Here is a 23,109-nt window from a genome sequence, read left to right on the forward strand (position 1 = left end):
TAAAATTCTGCGAAAGCTGGTCACCGCGAGGCCGACTATGGAATAGGAACTGCAAAATGTTAAAGCACAGTGAAACAGGAGCAAGAAACGATGTGACAAAGAAATAGAAAGTATCGATGCAATCAGCTATCACCTAAGGTAAGCATTGCAAATAAGTATGGTCTGTACTAAAAATAATATGAAGCAGCCTTCTAGAGAGAATAGAATAAACCAAAGGGCTATAAATTGTAAGTAGTCCAAAGTTGGACACCGACCATAAAAATATGGTTCGGCTGCCGCACGGGAGCCTCTTCCACACGAAACGTCTTATTGTTTACAATTTTCAGGTTCGGCGTCCAACTTTCAACTACTTACAATGTCTCCTCCCGGTTTCCGTCAAACTCTTCATTTCGTCACCATGCCTTCAATAAGTAGTCCAGTGGAAATAGCCTCAAAATAAACGAAGAAAGAACTAATGCAAGATCATATAGGCATGCGCAAAATTACGTTCCGATTGTATCAACGGACGATCATCCATTCGGAATAAGTTTTCACAATATTTCTTTGTGCTGATAGCTGCCACGGTCTACGTACGCGATAGTGAAGCGCCTCAAATGCACACACGCGCAGAGATAACAAACGGCAGCTTAATTCATTGTGACTGTAATTCTAAAGCAAAAACTAGGTCAGCAAAACTTGACCTTATTTGATGGCGCATGGTATCCTTACGCTGATGTGCACGTCCTGGCCATCCTAGCGCAAAACCTTGGCGTCTCACCCTTTCGTTGTGTTTTTCCCTCTTTGCCACGAATATCGCGCCGGTATTCTTGATTTGGTGAAGCCTCAGTCAAGTCAGTGTCCAGTGATTGTTACGTAAAGGAACCGCGAGTGAGGTCACGTGCGAAATTTTCAAAAATATTTCGATTTGAATGTATGTGCTGCTCGCGCTGTTTTCAGGCCGCAACCCTTAAGCGACGTCTCGGCTCGGGTGGGCTCTGCTACCGTGTCCTCGGCTGCTTCAAGCTGCGGGACAGGATGAGGCTTCCGTCCGGCTTCCCCCAGCGGCCGCAGAGTATTGGCGCTCGGTTCTCGCTGTACTGCGCACCGGACTTGCGTCGACGGACCGTCATCAAGGCGGCCAATTACTCGGCACAGAGCCTCGACGGCTGTCTGAAAGTCGGGCATCGGCCACTGGTCGTCATCGTCCACGGCTTCTCCGAGAGCGCAGCTGCCTCGTGGGTCAAGCGCATGACGAGAGTTCTGCTCAAAGTGGTACGTTCGGTGACTGAGTGATAAGCTTACGTTAAGTTACAGAGCTGGAAATTAAGTGTAAGATGTGAGTGAGAAAGTGAGTAAGGTGATCATAACGTGTACGGTTAAGGATAAACTATGCAAACGGGAAATAAAGCAATAAACTAGGAATACGCATATTGTCGAAAAATATAAACTAACCTAATAAATAAAAGACAATAATGATAAACTAATCAGGAGAATAACCAAATACTAAAATCAGAATTAGTAAACGCAGCATGAACAAATACATCAATATTATTCGGGCTCCTAAATGATTGACTCTGTCCTGAGCCGAGTAAATCCGCAAAAGTTGAGCGCTGCATGATGTTTACAATCTTGCGATTAGGAAAGCATGGCAAGAATATGAGCTACTATAATAGTGGCAAAGATGTAACCATCAGCGCTGAACATTCGCGGTCTAAGTCAGGATTGGGAATTTTGAGTAGTCCTTAAAGATCACAAGTGTCCATAGCCTTATATATCTTCCTATTTCCTGTTTTTTGAGAAGCCTCCGCCTGCCGGATCGACAATGTATGCTTAAGCGTAGTTTGTTGCAGCTATTTGTCAACCGTGCCTTATTCTGGCAAATGAAATCCGGTGCCACCTCCTTCACCTCCAGACTCACCCCCGCCCCCCGTCTCTTGTTTTTTTTTTTTTTTTTTTGAACAATTCAATGTGAATTTGGCGTACTGCAAACAAACAAAAAAATACTAGGCGAGGATTCTTCTCCCATGTTCAGCGACATGACACCTTTTACTACTCGGTTTTCTGGTAGGATACATATAGCGAAAATTCCAAACGTAACGGACAGTTCAGAGTCTGATTGAGTAACGCTGATTCAGTCATATTGCTTAACGTCCTAACGCAATCAAGAAGCTGTGATAAAGTTCATAGCCGGGCACTTCAAGGTAACCTTAATCACTTGAGGCTCATAAAGTTCACCCAATTCTCTATTCACGAAAGTTCTTACATCCCTTCCTCATTGGAAAATAACAACTGGACAACAAATGAAACCTTCCAGCTAACCAAAAAAAACGCAGCCATTGAACTACCGTGGTGGGACCAAAAAGTGACCACTGTAGCTGAACCGATATTATTATTTCCATTGGACTGCTACTGTATTTTAAGGTGCCATGCATTATAAAATTCGGAAACACCCGAAAAGGAAATTAGTTTGGTTTAATTAATGAATAACTTATTATTTATTTTCAGACACTGCAGCCCCTGCTGACTCTATAGCGAGAGTTGATAATACAATTCAATGAAAAAAATCAGCAAGCAACAAAAGTTGAACGCAATGTTGAGCACCCATAGACAATAATTCGTTTATTGGTATAGAACGGTTGGTACCTGATAGTGAATGCCAAGCTTCGATTGTTTGAGGTAAAAACATATATTTGAAAGTATTAGTGCGAGCATAAAAGGTTGTAATCTTAAGCGCCTGATGTCTTCTATTGGAAGATAATTTAGCAAAGCTGATATATTTATTTACGGGAGAGGCGACAGGACGAATGAATAATGCCCTGAAAAAAAATTAAATTAGCCTGTCGCTATTCGGTGAGAGATGTTAGATTAAGTGAGGACATGGCTGACGACGGTGAGAACCAGAGTTCATAACAATGGTAGATAAATGTAATGGATTTCCTTTGGACGGCCTTAATTAACTCTGCCACAACGGCCCCCGGCGCCTGCCCGGCCCACATACAGTGAGCCGGCAGTGACGCCATCTGTCCCCTTGGCGGCTGCAGACAGCGCTGCGATGCCGTCCCAAAAAAGGGGCCATCGACTTCCGGGCCGGTGGCCTCAAGGGTATTGTCCATTAAGACGAAGCCCTCTCATCAAACACAGTGGTCGCAAGAGCGCATGTCCATCGCTAGAAATTAGCTCGAAATATGCTCCTCGACAATCAGGCTGGTCCTAAAGAGTGTCTGCTTGTGAGCTTACTAATGGTAGAGGATGAGATTCACTTCCATCGCTTCGCAAGAAGCGATGGAAGTTACACCGATCGTGATGGCGTATCAAGCGCCTGAGGAGCGGCACGATTCTGTCGACCGCTCCAGAAAAGACAAACTTCGTGTCATGGCGCCTGGAAAAGGCCCCGTGGCCTAAATTTTGTTTCTTCAACACACGGCATCAATACTTGTCCTATAAGGGAAACGCAAATAATACACGGAAATTGTTAGAGGACTTCTACATAACCTTTACGATATCAGAGACCTCCTCCTTAGCTACAATCCAAAGGTACTGTGTGTTCAAGAGACTCACCTGAAGCCTGCAGATATAAACTTTCTCCGACAATGCACTATATTTTAGGAAAGATCGTGACCATGCTAATGCTTCGTCCGGTCGTGTAGCCATCGTAGTTAAGAGTGTAGCATGTCGCTTATTTGAACTTAGGTCGCATATTAAGGCAGTCGCCGCACAAGAAATCTTGTTTAACAAGATAGCTACAATCTGCTCGTTGCACTTGCCAACTAATCAACAGCTGAAAAAAAAACACATTTCTATTGCCTAGTGGATCAGCTTCTGAACCTACATGACCGTAGGTGATTTCAATGCCCACAACAGTCTCTGGGGAGACGCCCGATGCTACAGTGGAGGGCGACTCATCGAAAATTTTCTTTCTCCAGTGCATGCCTTTTTAATAAGAATCCACATAAATAAACTTCACACATAATTCGTGCACATCTGTTTATCTTGCTATTGGCTTCGCTTCATTAATTCCTGACCTGAAATGGCAGGAAATCCAAATCCTCTAGGAAGTGACCATTTTCCTGTATTGCTCAATCTAGTAGAGCAACATGACCGTTCGCCACATATGCCTCGATAGAAACTAGGAACGGCTGATTGGAAGCAGTTTCATGAATCAACTTACTTAAGGCAAGGTTTTGTCAATTATATTAGTATAGATAACGCAGTACAGTATTTTGCAGCCTTTCTTATCGGCGCAGCAGAAGAATGCATCTCTCAAACATGGCCATTCATGGAAACGAAGCGTTCCATGGTGGAATCACGATTGCAGACAGGCAAGGAAAAAGCAAATGAGGCATGGAATCACCTCCGTGATTCTCCGACTACAGAACAACTTATCAGCTCCAAGAAAATAAAATCTGAAGGTAGAAGAGCGCGCCGCCGTGCCAAATGGCAAAGTTGGCAATAATATTCTGGCATTAATTCTTATACAAACGAAAGCAAAGCTTGGACCATGGTAAACAAAAAAGGCCGTAAATCTCATCCTCTACCATTAGTAAGCTCATGAGCAGACACTCTTGAGGACCAGGCTGATTGTCTAGGAGAACCCATTTCGAGCAAATTTCCAATACATCCCATTACACAGATACAGCTCCATGATACCAGCGACAAGCGGAGCGACAGCCTCTGGATCGGAAGGGCACAGCCAGTGAAATATACAATTGTCCATTTAGCATGGCGGAGTTTCAGGCTTCAATGAATTGTTGCAACAAGTCTACCGCAGGAAGTGACAGAACGCTGTATGAAATGATTTCATACTTACACCCTGACACCCAAAAAACACTAGTGTTACTTATTTAACTCCATGTTCTCTGCTGGTTACATTCCGTCCGTCTGAAAAGAAGCAATTGTAAATCCTACTCTAAAAGAGGACAAGGACCTTTCCTCACGCAGTAGTTATAGGCCTATAGCTCTAACAACTTGTCTATGCAAACTCTTTCAGAAAATTATTAACCGGCGTCTCATCCATTTTCTTGCAAGCAACAAAATACTCGATCCCTTACAGTGCGGTTTCAGGGAAGGTAGATCCACAATAGATCACCTTGTCCGCATCGAGACAAATATTCGTGATGCGTTTGCGCACAGTATTTCTTGTCAGTGTTTTTTGATATGGAGAAAGCGTACAACACAACTTGGCGCTTTGGAATCCTCCGTGAGCAGTCTGAAATGGAAGTCCGATGCAGCTTAGTGAATGTGATTGAGAGCTACCTCTCCTATCGCACGTTGCGTATTAGAGTCGGTAAAGTTCTGTCTCGTCCATTTACGCAAGGGGCTGGTGTACGACAAGGTAGTGTGCTGAGCTGTACCTTATTTATGGTCAAAATGAACTTGCTGCAAACTGTCGTACCACGTACAATGTTTTACTCGGTATATGAGATCTGATTGGGTTGCTAATCATGTTATCTAAGTACCTGGGGACGACAATTACAGCTTGGCTTAAATAGGCTGTCTAAGTGGGTGGACGAGAACCGTTTCAAACTAAACCCCCAAAAAGTACGTGCGTCCTCTTCCCCAACAAGAGATGTGTACTACCAGACCCCGCTATAGGCCTTCATGGAGAAAGACTTTCTGTAAGCTCCGAAGATAAATTCTTAGGTATTGTCTTAGACAGTAAGATGAGATTTATATCCCATCTGAAATATCTTAAAGCGAAGTGCCTCAAGACTACGAACCTGTTGAAGCTCATGTCACGCACATCCTGGGGAAACCACACGAGATGCCTAATAGGCTTGTATAAAAGTCTAATACGATCACGCCTTGACTATGGAGCCATAGTCTATAATTCAGCTATACCTAGTGCTTTGAAAATGTTACGTCCTATCCACCACTTGGGTATCCGTCTTGCTGCAGGCGCCTTGAGGACTAGTCTTGTAGAAAGCCTGCACGTTGAATCCGAGGAATGGTCTCTTCATCTGCAAAGGACATATTTACGCTTTTCGCATGCCTTGAAGGTAAAATCCGCTGTATATCGTCCATGCCATTCACTTATTTACGACTTGTCCACGGCCACGCTGTTCCGTCACCGCCTAGCGATGAGGCCTCCTCCGTCGCTAAGACTGGGAGAAACAGGCGTGCCCCTTCTTAAAGATCTCCTAAAAGCTCCTGCAAGCCTTCAACTGCGTTGGCAGTGGCAGACCATCCAGTGTGACGTCTCTTTCGTCAAAATATGAAAACGAGCACCTGAAGCACATATATGTTCACATTTTCTTGAACTTCAGGATAAGTATTCCTGTGCCGAATTTGATACAGACGCTTCGAAGTCTCCTGCTGGTGTTGCTTACGCAGCTTTAGGACCATCGTTTTTAATGTCCGGTGCATTGAATCCATATACAAGTATTTTTACAGTTGAAGCATACGCGATCCTTTGTGCGGATAAACACATTAAACAAACGAATCTCAATTGCGTTCACGGACTCATTGAGTTTAGTCCGAGCCATACTGAGTCTACGAAAACATAAAAACACTGTATTTAACGAACTATGTGCATTGCTATGCTCCGCTTGTATGGACGAACAAGCCGTCATCCTTTCTTGGGTGCGTGGCCACTGTCGCATAAAAGGCAATGAAACCGCGGACAAGCACTCTACCTCAGTGGTTTTTAGCGACGCTGATATAAACACACCCATTACCACCACAGACTATAAACTATATTTACGGCATCATTTGAAGAAGCACTGGCACAAACACTGGGATACTCTGGAATCTAATTACCCCTGATCAAACCTAAATTAGGCTACTGGATATTGGAGAAATCAGCACAATACAAGGAAGTGCTCCTCTGTCGACTAAAAATAGGTTATACCTTCGGCACCCACTCTTGCCTGCTGGCTGGAAGTGATCCTCAGTCATGCCGAAGGTGTCATCCAGCGCAAGGCAGTAGATACTGCACAGAAGAAAGTACTTTAATTCTGCGTATCTACACCATATACCATCCCATCCAGCACTCATTGTCAGTAACGAACCTCTTTTGAACCTGAACACAGTCTTTAGCTTTTTGGGCGAAGTTAACATACTAGAAATAATTTCGTCAGGTCATGCGTAGCACAGTCTCGCCTTGGAGGCTGTAGCCGCAGTGACAAATGTTTACGGCACGTGCATCAACCCTTAACTTCAAGGGTCCTGCGCATGCAGCAGTGTTTGTTTGCACTTTGCTATATCACTTCCTCATAGCCAATTCGTTATGCTCATAGCTCACATAATGAGTCATTGACATTAGCTATGCATTTCATAGTGCCCTGTTTTTAGGCCTGTTTACAGCCGCATTACAACTGCCATTTGCAACTCATTTGATCGTTTCTTACAGAAAAGAAAGACTTTTTATTACCATATGTACCTTCATATTGTTACGAGACTGTATGTGCTTACTTGATTCTATGCCCCCCCCCCCCTTACTCAATGCCAGTGTAGGGGACTTGTAAGGTACCTTACAAATAAATAAATGTCATGGCGCTCTTTGGCCGTTGCGGCATTAAAGATCACACATCAATCAATCAAATCAATCAACCTATCACCTTGCGCACTGAAGAAGGCGGCCAGCAGTACTGCTCCTGTAGTCGCAGGCACTGACGTCACAGTGTTGGATACGAACAGGGTTGGAAAGTCCGTGACTACGTAGTGGAGCGAAGAGAACTTGAAATCGGCGGCGGTCGGGCCAAGGCTATCTTCAGTAAAGAAGTTAGGGCAGACCGGGCACGGACAAGACGAATCTTGTAACCATTGCTCCGGCATCGACGACGCATCCTGGACCGCCGGAAAGGGGCCCCCAGTAGTAAGGAACACGATGAAAAATTGCACAAACAGGAGAATTCGTCTTAGCATGGTTGCGGCGTTGCTGTCACCTTTGCCCACTGTGGGCAAGGTGACAGCATTATTGTGGGTTTAGTGAACCCCACAATAATGTAAACTTGATAAAATTCCGCCTATTTGCTTGGAGATAGTTTGCTAACCAGATACTGAATTCTATAAAAATGCATAGCTTTCACTGTCACCTCGCAGACAGTTGCGAATTTCTAGAAGTATTTATTAGTTTTTCTTTTTTAACTTGTGTAATTCAGGTCTTTCCCACCCTTTGTTTTCACGCATAATTGTTGTTGTCAAAAGTGTTTTGTTCACCAGTGAGACGTAGGTGGCGAATGTGGTCTTTTTTCACTACATGTAAAAGCAGTATACAAACGCAAAATCCGCTCAACAATCTTGCACACTCCTTCGCAGATTGACGCCAACGTTCTAGTGGTGGACTGGCGCCGAGGCGCCGCCGCACCCGTGTACTCAGTTGCCGCAGCCAACACGCCTGCAGTGGGCGCTGAGCTCTCGGTGGTGCTGCAGCAGCTGATGCGCGGTGACGCCAGCCTGGTGCCCCACAATGTCCACATTATAGGCTTTAGCCTGGGCGCTCACGTGGCCGGTTTCTGCGGCAGGCACTTCCTGATGCACACGGGCAAGAGGATCGGACGCATTACGGGTGGGACACGTGTGCCTGAACTCTCAAAGCGTTCATGTTGCGATAACTTTGCGCCACCGACCGTTGAAATTCGCTACCTCCAAACATGTTTGCTGTCCCTGCTAACCGGCTCCCCCTTTTTACGAGTCGCGCAAAGATTGGTAATGACATCCATATCTGCACCTTGAATCACTAAGTGCTGGGTGTGATTTATTTTACTGTCTGTACCAGTGTTTGATTCTGTCAGCCATTTATTATGTGATCGGAGGGCACAGGGTAGAGTGAGCGTCCTAGATAAAGAACACCCTCAAGAATGCAGACAGTTACTGTTCCGGAGTCTAAAGGTGTTTGTTTCGTAAATGCTAGCTGTGCTGCTCCTTCATAAGAATGAAATTTGACTCAAAATTTATCCTACCCTATTTTTCCCTGTCCGAGATCCTACCAAGTCTGTAGGATCTCGTGCACTAAATATTTCTCATTATTCACTGCATACTACACTATACTATATAAATAATAATAATAATATTTGGGGTTTTACGTGCCAAAACCACTTTCTGATTATGAGGCACGCCGTAGTGGAGGACTCCGGAAATTTTGACCACCTGGGGTTCTTTAACGTGCACCTAAATCTAAGCACACGGGTGTTTTCGCATTTCGCCCCCATCGAAATGCGGCCGCCGTGGCCGGGATTCGATCCCGCGACCTCGTGCTCAGCAGCCCAACACCATAGCCACTGAGCAACCACGGCGGGTTATACTATATAAACCTGGTGGTAAACGCTTCTTTCCTCTGGCCCAGCACTCGATCCGGCTGGTCCTCTCTTCGAAGGCACTAACGTAACGGTGTCCAGGGGTGACGCCGAATTTGTGGATGTCATCCACACGAACATGGGCCTCTTAGACAAGTTGAAATTCGGTCTTGCTGCATCGGTGGGTGACGTGGACTTCTTCCCGAACGGGGGATCGCTACAGCCGGGATGCTATCGACTGGGTGAGGAATGAATGTCACTAATTGATTCAGCTTCGAGCGTACCGGAATCTTGGAGGAAAGCTAACATAATCCTAATACATAAGAAAGGGGACGCCAATGACTTGAAAAATTATAGACCGATCAGCTTACTGTCCGCTGCCTACAAAGTATTTACTAAGGTAATTGCAAATAGAATCAGGAACACCTTAGACTTCCGTCAACCGAAGCACCAGGCAGGATTCCGTGAAGGCTACTCAACAATAGACCATATTCACACTATCAATCGGGTGATAGAGAAATGTGCGGAATATAACCAACCCTTATATATAGCTTTCATTGATTACGAGAAAGCGGTTGATTCAGTCGAAACCTCAGCAATTATTGAGGCATTACGGAATCGGGGTGTAGACGAGCCGTATGTAAAAATACTGAAAGATATCTATAGCGGCTCCACAGCCACCGTACTCGTCCATAAAGAAAGCAACAAAATCACAATATAGAAAGGCGTCAGGCAGGGAGATACGATCTCTCCAATGCTATTCACTGCGTGTTTACAGCAGGTATTCAGAGACCTGTATTGGGAAGAATTGGGGATAAGAGTTAACGGAGAATACCTTAGTAAGTTGCGATTCGCTGATGATATTGTCTTGCTTAGTAACTCAGGGGACCAACTGCAATGCATGCTCACTGACCTGGAGAGGCAAAGCAGAATGGTGGGTCTAAAAATTAATCTGCAGAAAACTAAAGTAATGTTTAACCGTCTCAGGAGAGAACAACAGTGCACGATAGGTAGCGAGGCACTGGAAGTGGTGAGGGAATATATCTACTTAGGACAGGTAGTGACTGCGGATCCGGATCATGAGACTGATATAATAAGAATAAGAATGGACTGGGGTGCGTTTGGCAGGCATTCTGAGATCATGAACAGCAGGTTGCCATTATCCCTCCAGAGAAAAATGTATGACAGCTGTGTCTGACCAGTACTCACGCACGGGGAGGGTTCTATTCAAATTGAGGACGACGCAACGAGCTATGGAAAGAAGAACGATGGGTGTAACGTTAAGGGAAAAGAAATGAGCAGATTGAGCGAGGGAACAAACGGCAGTTAATGACATCTTAGTTGAAATCAAGAAAAAGAAATGGCGGGGGAGGGGCTTGGGCAGGACATGTAATGAGGAGGGAAGGTAATTGATGGTCATCAAGGGTTACGGACTGGATTCCAAGGGAAGGGAAGCGTAGCAGGGGGTGGCAGAAAGTTAGGTGGGCGGATGAGATTAAAAAGTTTGCAGGGACTACATGGCCACTATTAGTCCGGGGTAGTTGGAGAAGTATGGGAGATGCCTTTGCCCTGCAGTGGACGTAATCAGATTGGTGATGATGATGATAATGGTGATGAATTCATGAATGCATGGTCAGTCCCAAAGAAACGCTGCTCAGGCAAGCAAGCCTGCAATTGGCATAGTCCTTTAGCATATTACGGTAAAAAGTTCGGCTTAAACTTGCACAGGCATCTTCGAATTGAGAAGCAGCAGCTACCATATTTATTTATTTATTTATTTATTTATTTATTAAAATCACTACACACGCCCAGAGGACAGTACGGTAGTCGGGGTGCATCACACGACAAACAAGAAAAATACAATGAGAGCTATGAAAACAAAAAAATGACTATCAGTGTCAAATAGTACAAGTTTCCTCAGAAAGCGGAAGCATCGTTTGCCATAGCAAATTAGCAGACAGCCAAACGAAGTGAGGCCAGCACTTTTATTGGCCGTATCAGCTTGCAAAGGTTCGCTTGCTAACTAATTAAATGCATCACGCGCAGCAAACATGAACACATCACAATCGATGACCGCGGACACCCGCTGTCGAAACGCTGACGTTGGCAAGTGCGTCGGTAGCAGCGAGAGAAGCGGCCTTCGTGCTTATCTATCGCTTCAACGTAAACTGAATGCCGAGAACACACAGCGCGGACAAAGCTGCGAGCTGTGGACGCACCTAGACTCTGCCGCCAATGCAGATCCCTCTCAACATGTGGCGGCTGCACTCTCAACCGCGCGCAGCCGCCACATAGGCAGTTGCAGTCGGAGTTGAACGTCATCCCCCTTCCTCCCCTCCCCCCCCAGTACCTCGGAACGGTGGGCGCCTGGCGCGCGACAGAAGACGGCGCGCTTCCTGTCTTTCGCGCGAGCGAGATTGCGCCGCGATCGTCGGCTCCCCTAGCACGCTATCACTCGCACATACCGCGTAGGGTGCGCGTCGACATGATATCGCATTTGTACTTTATACGGAACATCATGGCAACGCCGGCGCCGACGGCAGGAATGCGCCTGGAATGTCCATATAGTTGCTATCGCAATAAAAGAGCTGCACGACACTTGTCAAAGTACGAAGGCACAAGTGATGGGTGAGCGTAGGTCAACACTTCTCTATCATGTCTGCGTTTCATCCAAATTTTGCTTGAGTAAGGCGGTAAACGACCCGCTGGACTTTGTAACAGCAGTGTTAGGTAAGTTGGTCCACTCACCTATCGTGTGTGGAAGAAATGATGACTGGAACACTGTAATGCTGGACTTAATTTCTCTGACTTTCTTGCTATTAGAGCTTCTTTGGGAATAGTATGTGGGAGGTTTCAACTACTTGTGGCGATCCATATGGAGGTTGTCGTGGACTAACTGGGTGAGAAAGGAAAGCCTGAAAAAGCGGCGACGAGTTTCTCATGGCTCCCAAGATAAACACTTTTTTAGGGCGTTAAAGCTAACGTGACGATGAAATGAATCGTTCACAAAATGAGTGGCACTGCTTTTAACCCCTTCTAACTTGTTAATTCGAGCTTTAGTGAAAGCATGTCTCATGAAGGCAGCTTATTCTAGAAATCGCGGCGTACTCTTTTGAGAGTGCCCATGAAGACGGCACTGATGTATGAGCAGGTGATCGTGATGTCGCATATTCACATAACTATGCGGCCTTCATAAAGTAATTGACCAATGTTGAATAGGAGCTGTATGTGCCTAAGTTTGGTTTATTCAGAATTCTCTGTCTAGCAACTGCCTTCGTAGCTCGCTGTCCTAAAGAAAACGTGAATGATAGGAAGCATTTGCATGCAAAGCCGACTGTGAGGGAAAATAATTTGTTACAGTGACAACTATGGAAATTGGTGAATTGAATTTGCCAAGCGCGAAATAAAGGACCACAAACGGCGCCGTAGGTATTGGTATGATCAGGAAGCCTAAATGAAAACGACCAGCCAGCGGGGAAGCTTGAACTGGAACAAATGATGCGGCACTACCCTATAGCCACTTTGGGAGAACCTTCCTTACTTATTTATTTATTTGTTTGTTTGTTTAATCCGCATGTACTGCCCGCACCAGTATGGCGCCATAAGCAGCAGTGGGTAATACAGTCCAAATCAAAAAGGCGTGTGAGATCAACGCACTTCATGTAAAGGAACGCAAGAAACGATGGCAGCGTAAAAGCGCAGAATTTAATTTCTTTCTTTTAGTGTAGATTATGAAAAAGGAGCCCTTCCTAGGATACCTTGATTTCAACAATGATGAGGTTCTGCAACAAAAACATTGAAATGTGACAAATCGCTGTCATCATCAGCGAATGAATTCGTTGAATGAGTTTGCGATCATGGATTTCTCACATACGATATTGCTGCTTGTAGAAATATTGCTCAAAAGTTTCCGTTTAGGAGTGAAATGTTGCCAGAACATTGCCGTGGGCGAAAGAGGAAAGTCGTTCATTGTGACTTTATTGTAGTATTCTTTTGCGCTTCTCTTGATGTCAAGTTTGGGTTGACATCACGGAGTGGAAAGCTGACGCATGCTAGTCGTTGCTAGCTTTACAGCGAAGCGGTTAGCCTCTAATTGGTCGTTATTTTTCGTGTCCGTCAGGAAAAAAAAATATAAAGTGCACGTGTCCTTTGGAATGAGATATACAACACACAGCTCAGTTTTCGTTTCAATAAATAAAAGACGAAACAAGCGTCAGGATGGATGATAAGGCGCCTCTGGACAATGTGAGGCACGTTCCTTCTCCCCGCGCGTGTTACCCGGTAAAGAGTGCGGTTGCATAAGCTGCTCCGGTGAGAAATGGGCAATAGCAGCATACGAATCAGTGAGTGACGTCACGAAACTTCACGTATAAAAGGCAGACCTGCCTAGCAACTCAGTTCATTGCAATACCGCTGTCGTGATAACACTAGGCAAAACACTGACTGCATCCCCACTGACGGCATTTGAGTGGTTTTCTAACAGTATTGTTGGCCATCCGCTTTCGCAGAGTCGGGATGGCGAGTCCATTTTTTCTTCCTAATTTGATTTGTCTTTCGTCCCAGGCGTACAATTCGCCCATGGGCACCTACTTCCCAATAAGTTTGTTGCCGAAATTTGATGAATCCAGTAGTAAAAAATATAGAATGAAACGCTGGGTTCTTACGTCTAGAGTCACGATCTGATTATGAGGCACGCCGTAGTCGTGGACTCAAAATTTGTTTTGACCACCCGCTTCTCTTTCACGTACCCAGCGCACGGTACACGGGCGTTTTTTTTTTTTTTTTCATTTCGCCCCCATCGAAATGCGGCCGCTGCGGCCGAGATTTGATCTCCCGGTCTCGTGTCTCGTGCTTAGCAGCACAACGACATAACTAGAAGGAACCACGGCGGGTGCACCGTAGTACAACGTTCTTCAGATCATACCACTAATTTTATGACAATTATTCCCAACCAGACAGATGGTTCAGCTTTGAATCTGTAGTACGAGCATCTGCTTCGGAAAGGAAGAAAAGTTCAGAAAGACGTGTTAAATTTAACCTTTGATGTTTGGACGTAGTCAGGTCGAGAACAAGACAAGCGCTGTGCACTTTCGTAAGTCTAGTTGCTCTGTGTAGGTGTTCAAATGACTAAATTTATGGTGAGGTTTTTCGTCAAATGCATGTACTTTGGAAACGTGATTGAGCATGTTGAGTAGATGTTGGCTAAGGAAATTAATGTTCACAGTTAACTGAAGGAACATTTAAATATTCGCTCAGTATTATACTGCATGAAAGACTATTGTTAACAGAGTGAAATGTATTCAACAACATTGTCACAAACTGTATCGTCTGCATTTCAGGGTGTGTAAAACCCTGCAACCATAAACTTTTATCATGGGCACAAATTTGAACGATAACGAACTCGACGCTATATATATCGGCTAAAGATCGAACTTGTAACGATTTCTTTGATAAACAATAGCAACTACCCGACCCAATCTTTACAATAGGTCATGTAGCCTTCCGGCGTAACCTCATCGTCGTCGATATCTGGGAGCGGCCGGATTTTGGTTATCATCATTAGACGGAGGAGGTACCGTGAGCGCAGTACTTTCCAAATCGTCAGCTTTTGCGACAGTGTTACGGGCGCGAATGTTTACGCAGTGAGGTAATGTTTCGTCTGTGGCCCATTCATCGTCGACGGTTTTATTTGCAAGTTCCTGTGCTCACAGGGATAATTTTAATAAATACACGATTATGCAGATGCGCACTTACCGAGGGAATGGCAGTTATGCGAACCATTTTTGCAGGTAGCTGGCTATAGCATCGGCTGTATGGCGGCGCGCCTTCACCGGCTCTTTGACTGTCCTGGTGACTTTGAGCAGGCGCTCATTGGAGCTCGGTCATGCTGAGGGTCAGAAAGAACGTGTTCATACCTAGCTGCTCGATGACCGCAAACACGTTCCCCTTCCTATGCGTCAAGTAGTACCCCTGTAGTACGACATCCTACGCTGTGTCCGAGTTGACGCATTTCTCGAGGAAGCTGCGGTCTTCCAGGAGCTCCTTTGTGAGCGTCATGAGCCGGTTCGCGTGCACGGGGTGGGAAACTTGCTTTTGAATTGCTGCTCGTATGGAGGCAATCGCGAACCGGTGTCCCGCAGTCGACGTGCCCTGATCTTACTCGCGCCAGCTGGCTCGGCGCACGCGAGAATCAGAGGCGAGATTTGGATGATGGAGCTCGATTGACGACGATGCCGGGACCACGCCGGCAAGGAAAACATGGGTTTATATATACCTAGCGGCTCAAGTTGGTAAACACCGCCAGCCCTGCCGGCATAGGAAGCTAGATAAATAGGCACTCTGAAAGCGCCCGAGGTTCGAAAAGGATGCTTCGCAATTAAAGAAAATAAATTCAGAGATCATACGTGCCAAAACCACGATCTTATTATGAGGCGCGCCGTCGTGTCCTTCATTAACCAATTCTTTGACGTGCACATAAGGCCCAAACAATGAAACGCTCCTTTCCTTCGAGCGCTTCCTAACCTTACGTGAGGCCTCCTTACAGCGAAGGACCGATGGAGGAAGCAAGCGTACTCTGAAAGCTCCCCTCACCCGTCCTCACGTAAGGAGCGGTTGCCGCATGCCTGGCTTCGAGATTATCCCTTAAAAGCTTTACGCGAACACCATTATTCTATAAAAAAATGTCTCGTCGCGCAATCTTTAAATTGAATAGCTCATATAGAGAAGCGTGGACACTTTCTTCTAGTTTTATTTACTAGAGTTCAAAAAAGTTGCGCATTACAGTGCCAAACTTGATGTGCTCCATCAACGCTGGTACGCCGGCGTCGTGCGACGCCTAGCAACGCTTTCATGCCGCACGCGTGACTGAAACTTTCTTCTTCTTCGTGGTTTGGGAGAGGGAAAATACGCTCAAGTTCTGCAGCCCATGTGGGAGCACGGCGCAGCGTAATGGGGAATGGGGGCGGGGAAAGAAAGATGAGAGGACAGAGGGGGAAAGGGAGAGTAGGTTTTAGGCAGCAGGCGTCAGCATCATCCAGGGACGATGGCCGGCGGTCGGGCAGAGGCCGTGCGAGGCCGAAGTCTATTGGCGATCTAGGAGCCCGTTTGTGTACACATATTCAAGCAGGCTTGCCAGTGCTGGGAGGTGGTAGCGGGCCGGGAAGAGCAGGTGTGTCTCTGAGGTAGCCGGGAGTCCATACCGTCGGTAGGTGGCAGTGACTGGAGCGCGCTCCTGGGCTAATGCAGGACAGGTGCAGAGTAGGTGCTCGAGGGTGTCTGCGTCACCGCACCTTCTGCAGGCCGGCGAGGCGATGCGCCCCCTGGCATGGAGCCTAGTTGCCGTCCACACGGAACCCGTGCGCAGACGAAGGAGTGTGGAACGGTCCCATCGCGAGAGGCCGGTCTCAGGGAGGAGTTTTGGGACGCGGTTGGCAGCTACCCTGCTATCCGGATGGCTGGATGTGAGCAGCTGTTTGAGTCTCTGCCTGGAGAAGTCCGATGCTGCGACTGCTCTGGTGAGTGGAACGGTCGGGTGGTGGGCGGCCTTAGCAAGGACATCCGCCTCCTCGTTTCTAGGGATCCCTACGTGGGAAGGCAGCCAGTGGAAGGAGATGGCTACCCCCACTGCAGAGAGGGCCGAGATTTTTGCTCTCAGGAGGGTCTCAGTGACTCCGTGTCGATGGTGATCGGAGAGTGCCTGGAGAGCCGGTCGCGAGTCACTTAGCACCGCCACTGGTTTTGTCCAGATGGTGGAGCGCGTCTGCACCGCGCTCCACCATCTGGAGCGCGGTGCAGACGGTCAATGTGCCCAAGGGCACGTTGGAGCATGTGCAGCGACAGTGGCCATTCGCCAGCCTCAGCCAGTGTGGCAGCAACTGAAACGAACATACCTGGCAAGACGTACCGTGCTCGCGCTTCTCCGCAGGTGGGCGACAGCGCGCATGCGCAACCAAACGTCACGTCATTTTTAGTTGCCCCCCCCCAAACATTTATTACACCAAATAAAATTCGATTGCATATATTGGTCTCCGCGCAGGCGCTTTACATTATATAAATGCACAGCTCAGGAAATGAATGGTAATCGAAGGTTTCTGTCTCTTATGTCGTACATCGCTTCTCATACGTTTCACGCATATGACGTACGCATATACCCTTTGTCACATTTGCTATCATTTAAGGCTCAGAGTCTATTTGCACTTTGTCCGTGCCTTGCAGCTTTTCTTATTCCATATGTTCCCACTGTTAATTTTCAATACCCAATAAGATTAGAGCTGTCTTGGAAAGGCACAGCGCTGACCAAGTGGCGTTTTTGATGGAAGTGCCACATAAGACCGGTAATCGCGACGCTTGCCAACGTGGTGTGTCAAACATGGCGTTAGTAACGTTGTTGTCCGATATTGTCGCCACAACGTGGCAATTGACACCAATTACCAGCAAACTTCCATGCCTGTTGATTGCGATCAAGAATGCGAAATTGGTGCTCATAGGAATTTCTTTCCTGACAACAGCTTCCAAAACCTTACCGAGTACAGAGCCGCAAATAAGGAGCATAAACTGACTACGATCATCTCGAATTGCCTCCGCGAAAACGATTTCTTGCTTTAGCTCTAGCGCTAAGCAGCCTTAAATATTTTTTCAGTTAGTCGACATATGCGCATGACACCAAACTGCTTCCATCGAGTTGCTTTAGGTTGACTGTCTTCGCTGTGCTGATCCAGGTTGCAGTCACAGAAGAGCGTATGCTCTCATGATTGAGTCCATGACCAACCACCACTGCATCTTCGTGTCAAATCCCGTCAGAAATAAAGGCGGTCGAAGCATAAGAGGGCTTCACTTCAACTCGCGTTCGCTGCAGCAAAACGACGTCGCTAGCCGAGGAGCCATGGGGTACGACAGCATCAATGCCAAGGGCCGTGGCATTCAGTACATCAGGACCAGGAGCAAACCGCCTTTTTGTATTCGTAAGTATGCGGAAATAACTCCATTGTCGGAATGAGCATCTACGTATGCACTGTATTTTCCAACGTCTATCAAATTCTCACTAGCGCTTCCTTACGAACTTAAGATTTTCTTGCGTGTTCTGGTTTGAGCCACTGCCTATTTCTTCGTTTTGCACCATCCAACGTCACGCAAAGAGAACACTGTGAATTGATGAATTACAGTAAACTTCAAGGCATTTCATTTCACTTGCGGTCATTCAGCCCACTTTGTGACTCGAAACGTCACCTTGCTATTCTGCTCAGTATGATTTGCCGGGTAATTTTTCATGTGCACTTGAATGGAATCTGAGAAATACCGAAGCACGTCACTAGTTTGTACGACGTAGCCTCGATATACTTTTCAGGTACCGGCACCCTTTGGCTACTTATGCTTGCAGCTTCATGTGCGAGCACTGTCATAGATTTTTCGTATAGGAAACCTACCTAGAGAAACCGGCACTGGCACTATGCGTTATGCATACATATAGATAGCCGAAAAGCGATCTAGGTATACTAAACATAAAGAAACAATTCCGAGTGAGTGGGTGGGGTGAAGCATTGTCCTCGTATTCAATGCTGCTGAGTATGAAGCACGCTTTACACGTTGCTTCCTGCTGTTACTCTCTTAACATTAATAGCACATTTCGAAGTAGTACAAAGGTTTGCGAACAAGTGAGACACGAAAGGTATAACGGGACAAGGACAAAGAATCTTCGATATAGCATTGAGGTTTCACGAAAAGGACTTTCGTTCACAGCGAATACAAGTCCGAAGACAAGGCGCCTTTCTGTTGGAGCCTTTTCAAAATGCTGGAGCAGGATTTAGGCTTTCCGCTGCCTTGCTCTCCTCAATTCACGAATGCAGTGTCCCAACGCAGGCGGAGTCTTGGCTAACTTGGCCATCGTTATGTATCCTTCCCTCTGAGATCGCACGAAATATTTGCGTTGACTGGCACAAGCCGAGAGCATGCGTGCGACGCGATGTGGGCTACCACTATGTGTTATAAAAGAGCAAAGTAAGATACTCTTCGCTTTAGACAGCGAACTAGATGTAATGCCGGCAGCCGAGAACCCACGTGTTCCGTGATACATACAGCACACAAGCACTTCATTCGCAGTGCCCATACGTCATCTGCCGTGTTCTTGTATCTTATTGGTCGTGTATGTCTGTTTTCAAATCAAATAACAGTAATATCTTATTACAACGAGTAAAGACTAACAGCTATACCAATTTAAGCAGTTTGGTTATATAGCATAGTGACCCGTCAACGTGAAAATAGACAGGGACGAAACAGAAATGAAGGCGCTTTATATGGCGCGTTCATTTATTCTCTTTGCGTTTATTTTTGGCATAATGTATACGTTTATTTGCTCGCGAAATGAAAACACACAAGTGCCTGGACCCATAGTCACTAGGCTAGTAGGGGGTACATAGCAAAGTAGGCATACAAATACGACAGGACGGAATAATTACACAGAAATCAAATATATTTAGACGGGTCGTAAAAACAACACTGGCTCACGCATGTCACCTGAACCAATATTATAAACATACACTAAATAAGTGATAATCATAATTTGTGTTTCTGTCAAACATGTGAAATATCTATTTTTATAGTTCTAATAAACAACGCCTAAATGATCGCTTAACGCTTAAAGAACTCTCCTTATCTTTCATACTACGTACGCTTTTCAATTAGTGGCATCCCATGCTACAAGTATTTCAGATTTTTAGACAGACCACGGCGAATATGGGTGTACGCACAAAGAAATCGGCATTTTCAGGTGGCGTTTCAATGCTTTCAGCGCGAGGGTGTACTTTTCAGCGGAGCGCGCACAGAGCTCTGTGCCTCATGCTTCTGCCACCATTCAATAAGTGCCTTGAAGCGCTGGGTAGAATAGCCTCGCTGGAATAGCCTTCCTGTTGAACGGCCGTTTTCTTCCAAACTTCATCCTCAAAATTCTGTTTGTGATCTGTATAATGGTAATTGTCGTTAAATGTAATTGTTAATAGTCGCCTGGACTATTTCAATTCTCTCCGAAAAAGAGAACACGACTTACCTAGAAAATCACTAGATTTCACTGGCGAAAGCAAAGAAAAAAAAAAGAAACTATAGTAAGTGCCATAATATTTAAGTTGACAGAGGTTCCTGGCGTATAATTGTGTGAAAGAATTGCAATTTTACCTATTACGGCTAACTTGCTTTTGCACAGCTGGGTCAGCGCAGACGTTGTTACATTAATAGCTCCGCTCATAATTTCGATATCAGCTAAGAAGTGGTTGTGGTTGAAAGTATAATTTGTACGTTCAATTTTCAAGCCAGATAAAGCTGCATGAAGCCGTCTCCGACGATGACAGGCCTATACCTGCATGCACCCCCGTGGCATATTTCATTATGCAATGAAAAACGAGACCAATTATCAAAAAACATAAGATGCGCTTTCTGGCGGAAGTGGCAGCGATGCCATAAATTATACATTCCACGTTTTCCCATCAATTCAGGCTTTAAATTATTTGCACATCTCACTTTCCTGGTAAGAACTTCATGAACTGTAATAGCGAAATTTCGCGAGCGCTTAGAAAACTTCTAGCCCCTAAACGCGTCATTACTGCATGTGTGATCTACGCTTAGGTGCATCGAGTTTTGTTGCACGACTTTTTTCCAGTACGTAATTTCTCTAACGTCGTGGGAAAATGTTTCCGTCTGTGTACGGCTGCACATGTTGACTTCATTGTTTCGAGGCAAACGCTTCAGGTCACAACTATTTCTTCTTTTGATTTCAGCTTAACGTCAGTTTGATGCGGCTTGGCATTTGAAAGACATCACTTTGTCACAAATATCATGGTGTTATGCAAAAACGCAAGAGGAGAGCGAGCTCGGCGAACAACGAAAGCAGACCCATTTCATCTTTCGTGGCAACACGTTTGTCCGAAAAGCAGAAGTTACAATAGCGGAACGAGCTTTGTCCAGGAACCACCCACCTGAATCCCTAATAGGAGGCGAGGAAGAAGAGATCGCCAATTCACAACTATTCATGTTATCGCTGAACTGGAATAAAAAAAAGAATCAGAAAAACCTCTGAAAAATAATTTAATGCCATTTCACTCTGTGAAGGTGGATGACCATAGAAGCTGTGTGCGTGGGCCCCTTAATGGCGGACTCTCCATTGCCATGCGTCAAATGCCGTACCCAATGCATGGAAGGCGAGGCGCCTCCACGATGTTGCGCCTCAGAAGGTGATGAAGCACCGGGGGTTTATACATACGCATGCGTTGTTGCAAAACTCGGCACGAAACATTTTACTAACCAATCCTGGCGCGCTGAAGAGACACGCACGTTTCCGCCCTCCGAGGGCACACACTGCCTCACCGTAGCCAAGGGGATCATGCGTTGGTCGACGCCTCGAAGTGCAGTAATGGTTCTGAGGTCACTCCAAAATCACAAGCGCCACGCACAACACAGGCCACACAAAATTGGTTCCCCACAAACTCCCTCTGAAAGCTGGCCGTTGCTCCGGTGAAACGTTTCAAGTTTGTGGGATCGGGGCCACAGAGATGGTTCATATTTCTTTCGGCCTTGTGGTCCTGGCGGGCAGCACGTTTACGGCACCGCCACCACGGGAGAGCGGAAGGAAAGGAGGTATGCAAGGGCATATGCAAGCGGTGCGAACGTAGACATGGCGAACGCCGGTCAAAAGGTAGTATCTGTTATCAGCTTAATGTGTGATATGGGTTGTATTTCGACCTAAGATAATAAACTTATTTTTCCTAGTTAGCGGATTGCTTAAAGCCTGCTTCACCTCCGCCGCGGGTCGGCCCAGTGTTGGACTATCTTCGGGATCGGCCCACATATGGGCAAATTCTCGATCTACACGGCTCGATAGACACACGCATTGTTTGCAATTATAAGTGGTTATACTATACTGCACACGTCATCATCTTCAGAAGCCTAATTTCCACTACAGGGTGACGGTCTGTTCCAACGATTTCTGGTCGCTCCTGTCTTGCATCAGCATGTACAGACCCTTTATTAAGGTAAAGCGCCGCCTTAGTGATTTCATATGGGGGAAAACCATGATGCACTTGTCGCACTGCAGACTGGATAAGTCCAAGCCCTACCATTGGTCGCGCGTTAATGTGGCGATAATCTACAGGTGCTGCTCAAGTTATCGCCGCAGCTGTCGCACTCGTAGCATATAAATACATGCGGTATAAAACTAGCTGAAAGTATTGCTCTTTGAGAGGGCATTGTTACAGCGCGACTTACACGCATGGTTACGTAGTCACAATCGAACGTCTATTGTTAGACAAGCCTGGCTGCTTCTTCAGATGTGTGATGTAAGCGTCAGGTGTCCGGTACCGCAGTTGAGGAGAGGGCAAATACTATGACCCCACCACACCAAATCATGACCGACAGTGAGTCCGCGTCTTTTGTTAAAATGTGGTCGCAGTAGCTCATGAAGTTCCGCTAGGCAGCTTGGTCGTCCCTTGGCAATGCGATGCTTGACTTGTTATTGCGTAGGGTCCAAGCCTGTTAGATATGAAAGTTGGGTGACATCTGGTGAAGTTAGTCCAGTGACAGGCTAGGCGCGCTACTCCAGCTGAGATAGTGAGAGAAGAAAGAGAGTCATATAGATGCAAAGCAAAGCGTACACGACACGTAACTCTCGAGCGAAATGCTGTAACACCCAAGGTATTTATTAAGTGTCATTTAGACGTGCATCCCTCAGTGAGGATATAAACGCTTTGGTTGGGCACAGCTCAGATGACAGGGCATTCTGGTGGTGCAAGAACGTCTCGCAGCTGAAGTCGCCTGTCGTGTTGCATGTTGAATGCGTTCCTGAAGACAGCCGCCGATGTTGCAAAGCGTCTACAAATACCAGATGCCTTAGACTTCGTTAGCACCGCAGGCGGGAAAC

General features: G+C 46.1%; 1 protein-coding gene and 1 pseudogene across 2 annotated transcripts in view; both read left to right on the forward strand.

Moving 5' to 3' along the window:
* LOC142590422 (pancreatic lipase-related protein 2-like) overlaps positions 1–21,248 on the forward strand; it is a 35,531-nt gene extending 14,283 nt beyond the window's left edge. For both annotated transcript variants that reach the window (XM_075702519.1, XM_075702520.1), the window contains 5 exons: positions 937–1,251; positions 8,236–8,485; positions 9,263–9,454; positions 17,930–18,172; positions 20,975–21,248. In XM_075702519.1, coding sequence (XP_075558634.1) covers positions 1,015–1,251; positions 8,236–8,485; positions 9,263–9,454; positions 17,930–18,172; positions 20,975–20,979 — 927 coding nt within the window. In that variant the 5' untranslated portion in view covers positions 937–1,014 and the 3' untranslated portion in view covers positions 20,980–21,248. The remainder of the gene's footprint in view (positions 1–936; positions 1,252–8,235; positions 8,486–9,262; positions 9,455–17,929; positions 18,173–20,974) is intronic.
* Positions 21,249–21,873: 625 nt separating this feature from the next.
* On the forward strand, positions 21,874–22,044 carry LOC142591786 (U2 spliceosomal RNA; annotated as a pseudogene).
* The last annotated feature ends 1,065 nt before the right edge of the window (positions 22,045–23,109 follow it).

The sequence above is a fragment of the Dermacentor variabilis genome, chromosome 8, assembly GCF_050947875.1.
Source record: "Dermacentor variabilis isolate Ectoservices chromosome 8, ASM5094787v1, whole genome shotgun sequence".
Classification (NCBI taxonomy): domain Eukaryota; kingdom Metazoa; phylum Arthropoda; class Arachnida; order Ixodida; family Ixodidae; genus Dermacentor; species Dermacentor variabilis.